The 15289-nt window shown below is 34.6% G+C and overlaps 1 protein-coding gene across 1 annotated transcript in view; it reads right to left on the reverse strand.

The window, feature by feature from the left end:
* The window catches only part of LOC134536121 (eukaryotic translation initiation factor 2-alpha kinase), a 29297-nt gene extending 14581 nt beyond the window's left edge, over window positions 1-14716 (reverse strand). Inside the window, exons 1-8 of the mRNA XM_063375704.1 lie at window positions 14459-14716; window positions 14203-14329; window positions 12098-12251; window positions 11071-11248; window positions 7850-8033; window positions 5376-5516; window positions 3567-3684; window positions 2461-2574 (exon numbers count right to left, since the gene is read on the reverse strand). Coding sequence (XP_063231774.1) covers window positions 2461-2574; window positions 3567-3684; window positions 5376-5516; window positions 7850-8033; window positions 11071-11248; window positions 12098-12251; window positions 14203-14329; window positions 14459-14610 — 1168 coding nt within the window. The 5' untranslated portion in view covers window positions 14611-14716. The remainder of the gene's footprint in view (window positions 1-2460; window positions 2575-3566; window positions 3685-5375; window positions 5517-7849; window positions 8034-11070; window positions 11249-12097; window positions 12252-14202; window positions 14330-14458) is intronic.
* Between the last annotated feature and the right edge of the window lie 573 nt (window positions 14717-15289).

Genomic DNA, 15289 nt, shown 5'->3' on the forward strand with positions numbered 1-15289 from the left:
TTTTTTTTTTTTTTACTTTTTTACTTATTACAAATCATAAACAGGTCACCGTGGACTTTAAATAATTACTTACTATATCAATATAAACATTTCAAACTGTTACAAAAATCCATTTTCATCTAGTTTCAATAATCGTTAAACATGTTATATCAGCTGTTATGTGTCGTGCTGCGCCGCCCCCAGCTACGTGACGTCCTAGGCGGTTGCCTGGTTCGCCTGTGTGGACACGCCGGTCCTGCCTGGGCAGTAACATTCAGTAACAGTACAATCCCAAAGAGTACTTCGAATACACCCCTCGAAAACGAATCTAAGTTTAAGGGTCTAAAATAAAATAATATGCAAGAAATGTAAAAAATACTAACCATGGTGTTGATACATTTAACCCTTTAAATGTCTGTTTCATGAAATAAGTTTCCAGAATCAACACACATAAAAATTTTAATTATATAAATAAACGTTAAAAGAAAACTACCTTGGGGAATGGTAACAGGATAAGTATAAAAAAAATTGACCTAGTAAACTTCAGAGGTTATCAGTGTTGAATTTTTAAATTTACTTTATTTCTTCTATTATTTTTTTAAAAATCTTTTCCCTCAAATATTGAATTCTTCGAATACTAAGCAATTGAGGATTTGATTGGCCCATTCATATAAATAACATATGATAATGAAAAACCCTCACATAAAAAAAAATTCAAATACTTTAATCTAGCCACATAACTGCATTTAATCCAAAATAAACACAGAATTTGCACAGCCTTTGTTTCCGAGGTGGAACAGAAAGTGTACAGTGTTCAAATTATATTTTATTTATAACAGTCTTTAGTGGTGGCCCTCAACTTTACAAATTTTTGGACCATTTACTTTAGGAGGCCCCAATATTTTGGAGGGGCCTTATTGAGGTACCTAGGAGAAAATAAAAAAAAGTTTGATGGGGGCCCTCCAAATGAAAATTCATGAATTAAACTCTTTAAAACGATGTTATGAAGTCAATTGAGAACATTAAATTTACACAATGTTTTGGTTAAATTATTTTACAAAATTCTGATATTCTTTCTAAACAACTTATAGCCAGGTTAATTCATAAATATTAATGATCAAATTCTGGCAAGAATGCATCATTATAAGTAGCAATACAACCTTTGAAAGTTTTTCTGATACAAAATCATGAAAACTTAATTGACATAGTAAAGTATTGACCTGCACTTTTAACTATATACATGCCAAAAGCAATTTAATATTCCCCCCTTTTTTATCCAATAATTATAATTTTTTTTTTTTTCCAAATAAAACTATAAAGGCTTGCTGGCTCTGGAGCCACTCCCGATAGTTTTGCACATAAGATCCTACATTAAAAATTAATATTTTATTTTAATGAAAGTACTATATATGTGAAAAGTGACTCATCATACATGCTATCATTTATATACAGTAACATAAATATAAAAAGGTTGAACGTACACCATGATTACACATTTAGACCAATACAAAATATTCACGACTATCAATTCAAACAAGCACTTAAATACTTATTACTATTTAAATTACATCTTTGTGGATTAAAATTATACATCAATTTCTCTTTTTAAAAAGGTACAAAAAATTTACTAGTTTGATTCCGTAGTAATTATGGCCAGAGTAAATCTTCCTTTTTAAAATACTGGCAATAATGACTTAATGCATTTTACTATTAGTGTTGAAGAGCATATTTTAAAAAAGAAAGAAAATTAATTGTATTTTTAAATAATTAATTGTGAAGAGTCTTGTATGCAGTAGCTAATGAGAATATCTTTAATGTCTATACCATCGTGAATGTTTATCAAAGAGGTTAATTTTAAACTTAGTTAACCTATAGTCCCAGATAAAACAGTAATGATTTTAAAGTGTTCAGATTAGCAATAAAGAGAAACTTTACATTTGTCTTGCTGGTAACTAGGTTTTAAGTGATGGCAGATTAGCTTGATTGCATTTTTAAGTGAATCTTACTAATACCTATTTCAGGATTTGAACTAGTAACTTGAGTTTTATATACAGACAAACAAATTTATGAAAAAAAAAAAAAAAAAGGGGGTTGTCTGTAAAGTCGGTTTATGGACGATAATTTTGCGTGATAACGTCATAAGAAAATATTGATGAAAAATTGCATACTTTTTAATTTTCAAATATTATTTACAGTTATTACAAAATTTAATTTAAATAATTAGTTTAAATATAATCACGAACCATTAGATAAAAAGCCCGCCTTAACCTGTTTGATATTATAGAAGATTTTTTTGCACGGTGGTTGGCCGGTTCTTGCACGCTCGGCTCAGGCAGAACGTGAAAATTTTTTGTGCGTGCAGCCGGCATTCATCGATTTATAATACGTTATCACATCAAAATTTTCATGGTCCTTTTCGTGCATTTATGTAAAAAAAAATTTTTTTGGTCATTATTTTTAAATTCATACAAAGGAGCTCACCATTGACGTATGAAGAAGCGTACAGAACAGACATGGCTGTGGTAGACAGTTGAGTGTCGTGATCATCACTGCTATCGTTGCTGTCACTACCATCTGGGAGACCAAGGGCAGTACCTGGACGGAAGAACAGAGTTAAGTACCAACATTTTTACAGCAGATTTCATCCCTTATTTCATAAAATTCTATACAAAAGTTATTGTAAAGCTACAAACAGTTCTGACATTTTTGGCACAAAACAGTTTCCTTATTTTTTACATCTAACTGTAAGAATAATATAAATTTTTTTGAATTTTTTTAAAAATATTTTCTATTCTAAACACTTTTTGCCTTAGCTGTGCTGTTTGAGATACAATGCAAGATGTATACATGATTAGAAGGTTTAGGATGTGCAACAGAAAGTTATACTTGGAGCCAGTGTTTAATTTGTACAAACTAATGAGTGCAAATAAAAGCAACAAGAGTGGGTATGTGAGATAAAGGCTACTGTTTACCTTCCATGTGTTATCTCACACACAATCGGCCTTATGACTCTACAATTCTTAAATCCAGTGAACATATTTTTATATAAAATGTAATCATACTTTTTTATTAATTAAAAGAATCAACTCTGTTTAAGCTAGTTTACTTACTACGTAGTAATGTTGGCTACTTACCTGTTTACCTACTTTAAATAAATTTAAATGTTACACTGTTTTAATATTTAGATTATAAGCCCAAATATAAATGCTAAAATAAATTTTTTTTATTATTTTTTAACTGTTACTAGTTATAATGCACGAAGAGAATAAAATGCAGATTACATATTCATAAAATCTGATTTTAGATATACTAATCTATTAGAAAAAAAATTTTTTTTGTTTCCCACGTTGATAATTTACATTTCTCCTGAATGCCAAAAATGTATTTATCCAATAAAGAAAAGTCAAAGCTGTTTATATTTTTTTGAATTGGTGTGGTTTTATTTACGATTTAATTCCTTTCTACTTTCAAAATAAACTTTCCTAACTTTCTAGGCTTTCTCAAAGGTTTCCGTCAACCCGAGTGAGACCCCTCCTGAACTGAAGCATCGCGACGACGGACGGCTGCTCCGAGGCACTGGAACTCACTCGTGACGGGGACCGGGTGCCACGGGATGCGCAGCGACAGCCCCGGGTCGCCGGCGGTCGCGCGGGACTCCAGCAGGGCCTTCCTCCTCTGGAGCATCACGCTCTCCTGGATGTACAGCTGCAAGCACACGGCGGCCGAGTCAGGCCGAGCTGCTGGGGGCGGGCTCTCCCAGCACCTGCGTGCAGCAGCACTTAATCGGTAAAAAAAAAAAAAAAGGGGGGCGTTGTCTGTAAAGTCGGTTTACGGACGATAATTTTACGTGATACCATCATAAGAAAACATTGATTAAAAATTGCATACTCTTTAATTTTCAAATATTATTTACAGTTTTTGCAAATTTAATTTAAATAGTTTGTTTAAATACAATAACGAACAATTAGTTATAGAAATAAACTGATATCAAATCAATGTCAATAAATTGTTAAGTTGAAATGACGAAAATTGGACAAATAAATCAAATATTTTTTTAAATTGCTGCTTTTAAAAAGCCCGCCTTAAACCTGTTTGATATTATAGAAGATTTTCTCGCACGGTGGTTGGCCGGTTCTTGCACGCTCGGCTCAGGCGGAACGTGACAATGAGTCATGCTTTTTCGTGCGTGCAGCCAGCGTTCATTTATTAGACGTTATCACGTCAAAAGTAGAACTGTGTGTCCGTGCTGTCACCGTTTTTTTGTCCATCCAGAGTATTTAGTTATTTTTACAGCTGGTTTCATCTGTGCATCATTGTACTGTTGTGTCGTCCAAGGGTGTTGTGTTTGTCTGAATTTACCGTTTTCGTTGCAACTCTCTCGTCATTGTCCGTCTGCTTTGTGTGTCTGTGCTGAAAGTTTTCCGACTGAATTCCTTCCACAGAATTTTCGGTTCTGTCTAGACATTTAACTTTGACACAAGCGGATTTTCAGCTTGTTCTCAGTATGATTTTTTCCTTCTTTGTTGTCCATTTTAGAGGTTTTTTTATGACAACCAGTGTAAACCAGTACTAACCTATTTGTCAATGAAATTGAAAGTATCATTCAAAGAACATATTTAGGGCCAGGAGTATGCAGAATTTTGAGGGAAGGGGAGAGCTTTCAAATTCTTTTCTTTTATTAGTGGAAATAATAGATTTTTAGGATTTCGGCGGGGGGGATATTTCCCTCATCCCTTGTGTACGCCCCTGTTTAGGGTTACGTTATTCAGAGAGTGTGAGTTTGAAAGTCAAGTTTTAACAACACAGCATTTGATGGAGTTTGGAGTAAGTAACATTCCTATTTTGGACCTTCTATGCTCATGTTAATATATCAAACAAAATTATTTTTGAACAGCTTTTTTCTCTGAGAAAAGGTTGTGGAACTCAACTCAAATTTTGCAACTCCTAACAAAACCATGATGGAAAAAAAAATTCACCAACACACCAACAGTTATGAAAAAATTATGCACAAAACATTAAAAAAAATCTATTAATAAGACAAAAAGGTTACAATTTAATATGTTTACATTAAAAAAAAAGATATTCAATTAAAAGGACTAAAAATGACATCCCTGGGCACTCTAGTAAGTAAACTCCTGGATTTCCGGTCATTGCAGTTACAAACCTAAAAAACGATTGCTTTATTCATTTTTTAAAACTTAATTTGAAAAGGTTCACAAGAATTGCGGTAGCCTGAGCAACAAACCTACTGAGAAAAAAAAAACAGTAGCGGACTATGTTTACGGAGCTAGCTGGGCGTTTTCTGGTCCACCAACCACATATTTTGGCATCGCGACTCGACCACGTTGCTGCTCCAGGGAACACCGCACCACACACCTCTGCCGCGCTCTCCGCACCTGCTTGTTGTGCATCCCGATGTAGAGCGGCGGCGAGCCGACCCCCAGGTCATCCCCGCGCCAGTGCGAGCCGCTGAACAAGTCTACCTCCAGCATGCTGCCTTCCGCGTACTGCCACGCCGACACCACCGGAGCATCGAACTGAGACCACATTACACATTACAGCTTCACACAGCACAGAAAACAAAACACCATTCAAAATTGATAGAATTTTCACAGTACGTATCTTCAAGACCCCTTCCAGCAAAGGTGTATTTACTGGTAAGTAAGGACGGGCCAACCAAATCCTCAAAATACCATCAACGGATCTGATACTAGAGGAAAAAGATTTGAAGAAAAATATTAGAGGAACCTCCTGAGGTTTACAAGGTCAATATTTTTCTTCATACCTATCCTGTTATCATTCCTCAAGATGATGTACTGTTAACATGTTATCGTGTAAATAAAATTACAATATGCGCTGATTATGGAAAACTAGTTCGTTTAAAGGGTTAATGTTTCAACATGTTTTTAATTTTCTTAAACATTATTTTATTTTGGACCCTTGGTGCTAGATCTGGATTCAAGGTGAATATTCAAAGAACTCTTTGGGATTCAAATTCAAGATACAGATTTAAAAAAAAAAATTGGGAATTGACCCATCCCTACTGGCAAGGGAAAGTTCTTTAAGTGACAATATTTTCTGAGGAATTCAAAGAACAGCTAAATGGAAGTAATTGGTAGATATGAGCAGATACTCAAACTCGAAAGTCGAAGCTCAGCTGCAGCTCAACTGTTTTGAGTACAATAATATCATTACATATTTGACATGTGCAATGTGCATGATATGCCGTAACATTATTTAGCAAAAACTTCATAGCATTATATTGTATTTACGTTCTCTCAATTCCTTAAGGTAGGTTTTATATTACATTATTATACTGCCCAAGAAACATATATCCGACTATTTCGTTTCCAAAGACTAGAAAACAATGCCATTTTGAGATGGCATGCTGTACTTCAGGGCAAACAAACTTGAAATAATAATGTTAGGGGTGTATTTTTTTTCTACTGCAGCAGAAATTGATAGTTTCATTGCTAGACAAAAACTCAAAAGTATTACAACATAGATCTGTATAGGTTATCTAGTCAAAATAGTGTGAGGCTGTATTTTTGTTGATTAACGTGCTACTATTATATCATTGACACCTTGATCTAACAGTAATTAAAAAAAAAAAAAAAAAAAAATGTGAAATGAAATTTGACACTGCCCGAGTATTGGTATTTCATTAAGTCGGGACAGTAGCTAGCCATGAAATTGGCAGAAAAAAAGATCAAATAGTTAATATACAGTAACTTTTCTTTGTTTACATTTTCAGTTCTGTAATAGATATTTAGAGTACATCCAATAAATAGAGTTTTAAAAAATGACTGCCTTACATAGCAGTTTCTTAAAATAAGTTAATGATATAGAAAAATAGTGTTTTTGAGTAGTTCAAATGTTACTTGATAACCATGCAAAGGAAATTTTTGAAATCACACTGCTTTATAAAAAAAACTCTACGAATAACTAAGCAGAACTATGAAGAATAAAAAATTGTACATAAAAAATTATAAAAAAAAGAACATTGAAAAACTTTAAAATAATGATCAATATTTTCTCATTTTTGAATCCCTAAAACACACTATTTTCCTTCACTTCCAAGTCCTATACAACTAGCGAGTTCTCCAGAAACTAGTGGGAATAAAATACTCAATTTTAAGGAAATCATAAGTTGGTAACATTAATTATATATCATTTATTCACATGAAAATCTACTGGAAGAAATATATAATGGTACCTTAACAAACACCAAGAACATAGAATCATTCTCAGGTAAAAAAAATACCTTAATTTCGAAATGTCCTCTCGCAAAATTATCGTAAGAAAAACATATGCAATCACTAAAGCTCAGCTAGATTTTTAAAAACTAACCAAGTGTGGACTCTACTCGACTCAAAGGTATTATTACTGAATTCGGCATGACTATCAAATTTTCACTCTAACCCTTCTCTACTAAATAGAAAGAAAAAGTCTGGAAAACAAACCACTGTCACAACTTTTGTAATAATTATTGTAACTTTGAATAATTAGAGACCAGAAAAATTTGCGTGTTCAATGACCTCCAGGATAGACACCAATATCCTCTACACACACTCGGGCAAATGCCAACTGTTCATTGGCTGCTGACTTGTGAGTCGTCTCGACCGAGTGTCTGTGATTCGACACTTCTTTGAGCGAGGGTCTCTAATTGGCCCTCAGTCCTCCAGATTAACAGTGAACCAATGACAGAAGCAGCACCAAGGTATAATTATTTGAATTTTAGCATGACACGAAATGAACCCGCGAATTTTTCAGGTCTCAATGAATAATCAATACAAAAGACAGTTTAATGTACTTTTTTTTTCTTCTCAGACAGTGAGAGCTAGTACTTGTATCAATCGTATCTATTCACCTTGTATTTCCACACCACCCTGCTGGGATTGGCCTTGCTGAAGGCACACACCAGGCCCTCTGGAACAATTATTTTGAGGACGAAGTCGAAAGCCGGACTGCGGCCTTCTTGCTTGCCCCCGTGGCAGTCCGAGTTGGGGTTCATCACCATCTTCACATCGTGCTGAGCCACACTGAAGTTCCATCTGTCACATGAATGTTCAAGCCTTAGCGAATACTAGTTTTTTTGATGACAGGAAAATATCAAATTGAATGTTTAAAATAATTCGTTAAGTTGAATCGAATTGCAAATATTGTTTCTCCAGCAAGGCTGTATTTTTATAAAATACTGGATTGAACTTAAAAAATATATATTTTAACTTTGTAATGATGAACTTACTGACTAACATGATTAACCAATTTTGACCATCATATAAAAACATTCAATAAAATATACAAACCAACCATGCATAATACAAATAGGTATTGGGCATTCACAAAACCGAACCCAAGTGCCACATTTGATTTTTTTTAAGTAACCAACGTTATTCGTACAAACCATATACAACAAAAACAAAAATTAATGAGCAAATCTTAGGCTTCCATATTTTAAAACTTCGGAACAAACGTCTAGCTTGACATCAGACGTGAAGCTTTGTATCACAACTGGAGATTAAAACAAATTGAATAGCATATTTCCTGGCGAAGACCAATTTTATATTAGAAAAAGCTTTGATTTAATCACTTAGTCAAACCTTAGCACAGATCCAATTAATACCCTCATGTTAACTAGAGACGTGAGTGCCAAAATTATAATCACATATTTCTCGAGAAAATTATTATTTTTTACCGACATAGAATTTTATAATTTAAATAGGTTGATAAGAATTACTAAAAATTTATGTTCTGCAAATCAATAGTAACTGTTTAAACACCAATTTTTTTTTTGTTCATAACAGTTGGTACTGGGTAGCATGATTCCTAAACAACCCAAAATATTGAGCGAGACATTAAATGGTAGAGAATAACCAAAATGTAGATTTTATTTGGTTCTGTTTGCATATAAAGGTTGCTAAAATTTATAGGTGATTCTCTGAAAGTATAATCTTTTGAAAAATATTACTGTTTTGCAGAAAATATTCCGGTAAATTGAAAAACAGTATTCTCAAAAAATATATTTCCAGAAAACTATCAACTCTAAGGTTTACTTACAGATGTTTAAAAAGATTGACAGTCTAAAGAAGAAGAGTAAACTACACAACTACGCAGGCCATGGAGATATAAATTGTTGTAATTTTTTAAATATAAATAAATTTGCATAAATTTTACATTAAAAATTAATGAAAGTAACATATCGTGAAGCCTTGATCCATGTTTGTAACACACACAAACCACCACCACCACCACCACAACCACTACTACACACAAACCTAACACAAAAACTACATGTATACATTCACACCACACCATCACTATTAATAATACACACACACCACACCATCACTATTAATAATACACACACACCACACAACTATATATACTATGCACACACACCACACCTATATATATTATGCACACACACCACACCACAACTATATATATTATGCACACACACCACAACTATATATACTACGCACTCACACCACCCCACAAAAAATTCTACTACGCACTCACACCACACCACAAAAAATTCTACTATGCACTCACACCACACAAAAAAAAATTCTTCTATGCTCTCACACCACACCACAAAAAATTCTTCTATGCTCTCACACCACACCACAAAAAATTCTTCTATGCTCTCACACCACACCACAAAAAATTCTTCTATGCTCTCACACCACACCACAAAAAAATTCTTCTATGCTCTCAAACCACACCACAAAAAATTCTTCTATGCTCTCACACCACACCACAAAAAATTCTACTACACACTCACACCACACCACAAAAAATTATACTACGCACTCACACCACACTACAAAAAATTCTACTAAGCACTCACACCACACCACAAAAAATTCTATGACATTATTTAACCATGTATGTATGTCTAACTGGTAACCAGAAATATATAATTAAATTATTATCTTGGGACAGTCATTAATTAAAATTCTCATAAACTGTACACTAACAGGAAACCCATTTTACCATCAGCAACAGTGTGTAATGACTTGCGACTCAGCACCGGGCTTTATAAGGGTTCAGCTACAAGATGATTTTGTGATGGGTTGATGTTATCTGTTGCCGTACAAAGGATGAATGGCGCATGATACCAATTCATAAAACTAAGAAAATTTTGGAACCAAAATAACTTCTACCTTGAAAGGTATCAAAAACAAAATTACACCCCCAACAGTTAGTCATGCATCCAGACTTAAAGTCCATTCAGGCTTATCTGAATGTGTAAAAAATCAACTACTGAAAAATTCTTTGCCTGCAAATTGGGAATGAATGTACCTGACAAAAATTCAGTATATATTCTGTTAGGTTAGTAGTACATCATTGAATTAAGTTCCTCGTCTTAGGTATTTGTTCGAAAATGGTAGCTGGTAAAAATTATTTGTTTTCAATACAAACTTAAGTATTGAATTTAGCATGAAAGCAACATCTTTCATCTCCAATAATGTTACAGTTATGCTTTGCTTGATGCCTACAAGTCATTAGGTTCCCCACAGTTCTTCAGAATAATTAAGGAGTTCGCATCGGTGGTGAGAGACCCATACCTTGTGAAAGAGGTGAAAGAGCTGGAGAAAGAGCAACGCAGGGCAGCGAGAAGGATCATTGATGTGGAGAAGGGCAAGAGGGAAATATGCATAGGCCATCGGAGATGATCACGAGGCGTGAGGGAGGCGGAGGGTGGAAAGGCTGGTAAGGTTTTTTTCTAGGTGATCAAGGGGCTGGGGAAAGATGGGAAACAGTCTGGGTACAGTAGGTTACAGGGGAAGGAGAGATAATGCGTGGAAGATCAAAAGGGAGTGCAGACGTACAGAAAGAGTGAGGCACTCATACCTGGTGAGGACAGGGCGGGAGTGGAACGGACTAGAGGAAAAGGTGTTGGCGGTGAGGGGTGTGAAGGACCTACGGAGGAAGTGAAATGCGGAGACAACTCCTTGCCGCTGGCTGAAAGCTCAATAACAAACGGATGTAAAAAGTTCAAAAATTCAGCAGGGCATTAAAAATTTTAATTTAAGCAAGGACCAGCTGTAGTAACTAAGGCAATCAGGCTGGACGAGCCCTCACCTTTCGGAGCCGGAGCGAGCTTCCACAGCTCTGACCGTCTGGGTGAGCCTCTGCACGACTAAGACCTCCTCAGTGTCTGTGGCATCGTCCGTGAAGTTCCTGCAGTTGCTCATCGAACACTCGTACATCAGCCGGCCAGACCTCACGTCTACCCCATACGTAGATGTCTCCCTCCCACCTATGACAACCAGAATGGCCACTGTAGTCAAGAGATCTGATCACTTGCAGGGATGCCACTATTTTAAAATTTTGAAATGCCCTGACATTTCTCCTGACAAGCTAAAGATTTTTCCCTGACAATTTTTAATGTTGCACTATAAGAAAACATATCAACTCAAGGTTGACTGGTTTACTACATGGGGTCTGCAATAGTGATGTTTAACAAATGGTTGTGAAAATCATATTAAAAATTCCTCGATACAAAATTATATCACAGATTTCCCTGGAACGCTCACAAAATTCCTGAAAATTTCCCAGTATTCCAGAGAGATGGCAACCCTCACCTGGCTCCTACGACCATAAAAGCTCAATTCCTGTAGGATTAGGTCCCAGATTTCTCGCAAGCGTGAAACATGGCAGATTTTGCAGCAAGCTGATGGATTTTCTCATGGTACTACTATTCACCACCCTTCCCACCACAAATTCATTCAACAAATGCTCCATTCTCATCTAATCTCATCTAATCCCAATTTAGATAAAAAAATATCCTTAAAGTTGAGCAAATTAGTTGGGTCCTGCATTTAGGTGCCTTAAAGAAAATACTACAACCTGTGTACAGTAGATTTCCTTCAGATAAAGAAAATGTTTAGTATTAAATATATGTATATAATTATGAGTATAGTTCATGAGATAGAGCCAAATGAAAGAATATAAATAAAAATTTTGCAAGCAAATGGTATATCACACAATATTAAAAAAAAAAAAAAAATTCTATTTGGTTTGAAAATGAATAGTTGAAACAACACAAAATAAAAAAAAAGTTGCAACAAAATCTAAATCCAGAGCCGAATAAAATAGGCTGTGTCACCTGCAATGACCAAGTTGTCGGAAAACAGGTAGCCCGATGACTGCAACAGGTTATCTGCAGTGACTGGGACAGCCTCGATGCTCTCCCCGTTGAAACGGTACAGCCCTCCACTCAGCGAGGGGATCATCCGAACCCACTGGCCCTGGTTGGTCAGCTACGGCACACACAACTCCTCGAGAACAGTACTTCATACTTTACATAAGGTCTTTGTTTCCTTGTGTCGAATGACCTCAGGATTCAGGAAACCAGCAAGTGCCTGAATAACTACAGGGATTCGCTGTTAGCGTTAAAACGTAACAAACTGTAACAGTATTTCCCATGTTGCACAAGATGAGGATTGAAGAGTTGAACTGTTAGTCTGTTATGATATAAAACGAGTTATCTTTGTCATGATGCTGCTATTGTGTGGAGAAGGATGTGTGGAAACTAATTTCGGGATGAACTCCAGGATGAACATAGGCTTTCCTTCGCCTGGAACAGAAATTCTAATTAGTGCCCCTCTCTCTATCTTTCTCAATAAACGCACAATGCATAAATTTGTTTTTCATCCGTTTGTATGTAACATTGTACGTTAAATAAACTCAATAGAAACTCGGTAATGAAGATTTTAATTGAAAACATGGTTATTAGTAATGAGGAAAATAAAAATGTAAGGTAGATAGTATATAATTATTTTTTTTAATTCACCTATGTACTTAAAAATGATCTCCCCCACTTTCTGTAAGTTTTCCAAGAACTAAGTACATGTAGGAAATTCTGAAACTTATTTTTTTAAAGTTACATACATATTATTTTGTTGAAAATATTTCAGTTTAATAATTCTCACTTAAATTCTAGTATGCTTTTGGATATGTAAAATGTAAATATTACAAAGATTCATGTACAATGACATGTTCCATAGCCTTATGGTATGTACCATAATCAAAGTCTCAATGGAATGTATGAATAAATACATTACCAGAAATTGTATGTTCATGCTACAAACCTGTGCATACTGATCAGTAGTTACTCTTATTGTATTCATTCTTACCCTCTGCAATTTCTGACAAGTCTTACTTTAGAAAACACAAGGAAGTTGAGGTCAGCTATGGTGAATATCTGAAAACTGATTTCATCCTGTATTTATTAGGTGACAAATAATTTAATTTTAAATAAAAGAAGTATTGTGAAAATGTTATTTTCAGGGTGTTTATATGTTGCGTAAGACTTTGCTAAAGCTACTATTCAAGTCCAGGAGTTTTGACTGTTTGGTAAACTATAAAAATATAGTATTATTAACATTTTTGTAAGTTTTTTTTTTTACTTACGTTTAAACGTTACAATATACTTTACCTTCGAGTCTCTCACATTCAGTCAAAGTGCTTTTTGGGAAATAAATATATTTTTACCTTAAAATTAATGACTTCATAAATTATTTCTGCAAAAGTTCCAAACACAATCAACATAGTATAACACATGAATAGTATAGCAATTAGCACTAACACAACACAAAACTAGCACAGCGGCCTGCTTCAACGGGCATAAAATTAACCCCATTACTTTGTTTATTTAATTTTTTTAGCCTTAAAAAATTTCTGGTATAGTTGGTAGTGTTAAATTATATGTAAAAAAAAAATATTATTAACAGAATAATATCCATAATACATGAATAGCAAAATTAAATACAATGATAAATTTTAACTCTTTCATAAATTGGACTGTGATGTAACTCCATCATGTGAACATAATATTCAATATCTGGCACAATCTAAACACACATATATTCTTGTTTATTAAAATAATATCTCAAAGACGATGTAGCAGAACGTTCAGAATTTATGATTGGCCGAAAACATATCACAATTATAGCAATAACAGTGTATAAACCAAAAGTAAAGCTGAGAGCAAACTACCTATACTTATTAGGTACTAATATCAAGCTTGTGGAAATGCTTAATACAATGTTCAATTGTAGCTAGTTAGATGGAATTAAATGGAGTTATACTATTATGTACTTATAATACTGTGATGTGTTAGTGAAATACTTATGTTGATTGTGTCCGGGGCTTAAAGAAATTACTATCTACTTCCCCTAATTAACCAAAATATAAACAATATATAGTTACCTCTAGGCGATGTATGCTGGATGAAAGCATTGGGCCTTGCCCTGTGTTGACATCCCATGATAGCAAACCTCCAGACAAAGCATCTAAAGCTGACAGTTTGCCGTCCAAAGTGGAAACAAAAACTAACCTGCAAACAACAGAACGGTTAAACTGAGTGATTTATCATTCAAAAGAAAAGCCCTTTTTTTTCCCATACAAACTCAAATAATTAGTTAACGTACAACGCGTAAAAAGGTTTGTATAAAATAATACATACTTCTTAATCTCATCTTCTGTTCTCAAGTTACTTGGATTGCAAAAAGGTAATTCACCTATTCCAACTTCATCGTTACCGGATATAACTAAAACAACAGTCGATATACAAAACAGTAAAAGACTTATAAACCTTATAAATACTGATGTTGCCATTAAACAACCACCACAATAAATTTTTGAAGAGTACTTCCCCTAAACACACAAACAAACAAGTCTCAGCTAGTTATCACTTCTGTCAAAAAAAAAACCTTGTTTATATGAGACGTCACTTGAAAACATTGGACAAAAACAATTGTTTCATGGCTATCAGTTTGTTTCAAGGCACAGCAAGATTTAATTAATTTAAAATTAATATAAAAAATATCTATAAATCTTAGATTAACGTTTTTCATACCATCACACCTCAACTGAAAAAAAATAATTCCGCACTTTTCCTTTCCATCCAAAATTTATCCAGCTCTTAAGGGGCCCGCCTCGTCAGGGGTGTATGTGTGTTAGTGAGGCGGGGTGATAAGCGCGACGCTCTCTGGTGCTTCCAGCGCGGTATAGCCTCTAAGCGCAAGGCTCTGAATTGGCGCGCATTCGTCTCGTCGTCACAGGATAACTGTGAAATTTGAGCGGTGACCGTAGCATTATATGGCGGAGAAATGAAGATAAAGGTGTTATGCAAGCCCCTTAAGTGCTTTCAAGAATCTGTATTGATTGTTTTATGCCTAAAAATTACTCTGAAAACACGCGTTTTAGGCATTTTAACGCTTCTAAAAATACAGTTTAAAAACTATATCCGTAATTAAAAGTACTTTTCGGTCCTCAGCGAACTCTTAAATGCTAT

Source organism: Bacillus rossius, chromosome 10, assembly GCF_032445375.1.
Source record: "Bacillus rossius redtenbacheri isolate Brsri chromosome 10, Brsri_v3, whole genome shotgun sequence".
NCBI classification, from domain to species: domain Eukaryota; kingdom Metazoa; phylum Arthropoda; class Insecta; order Phasmatodea; family Bacillidae; genus Bacillus; species Bacillus rossius.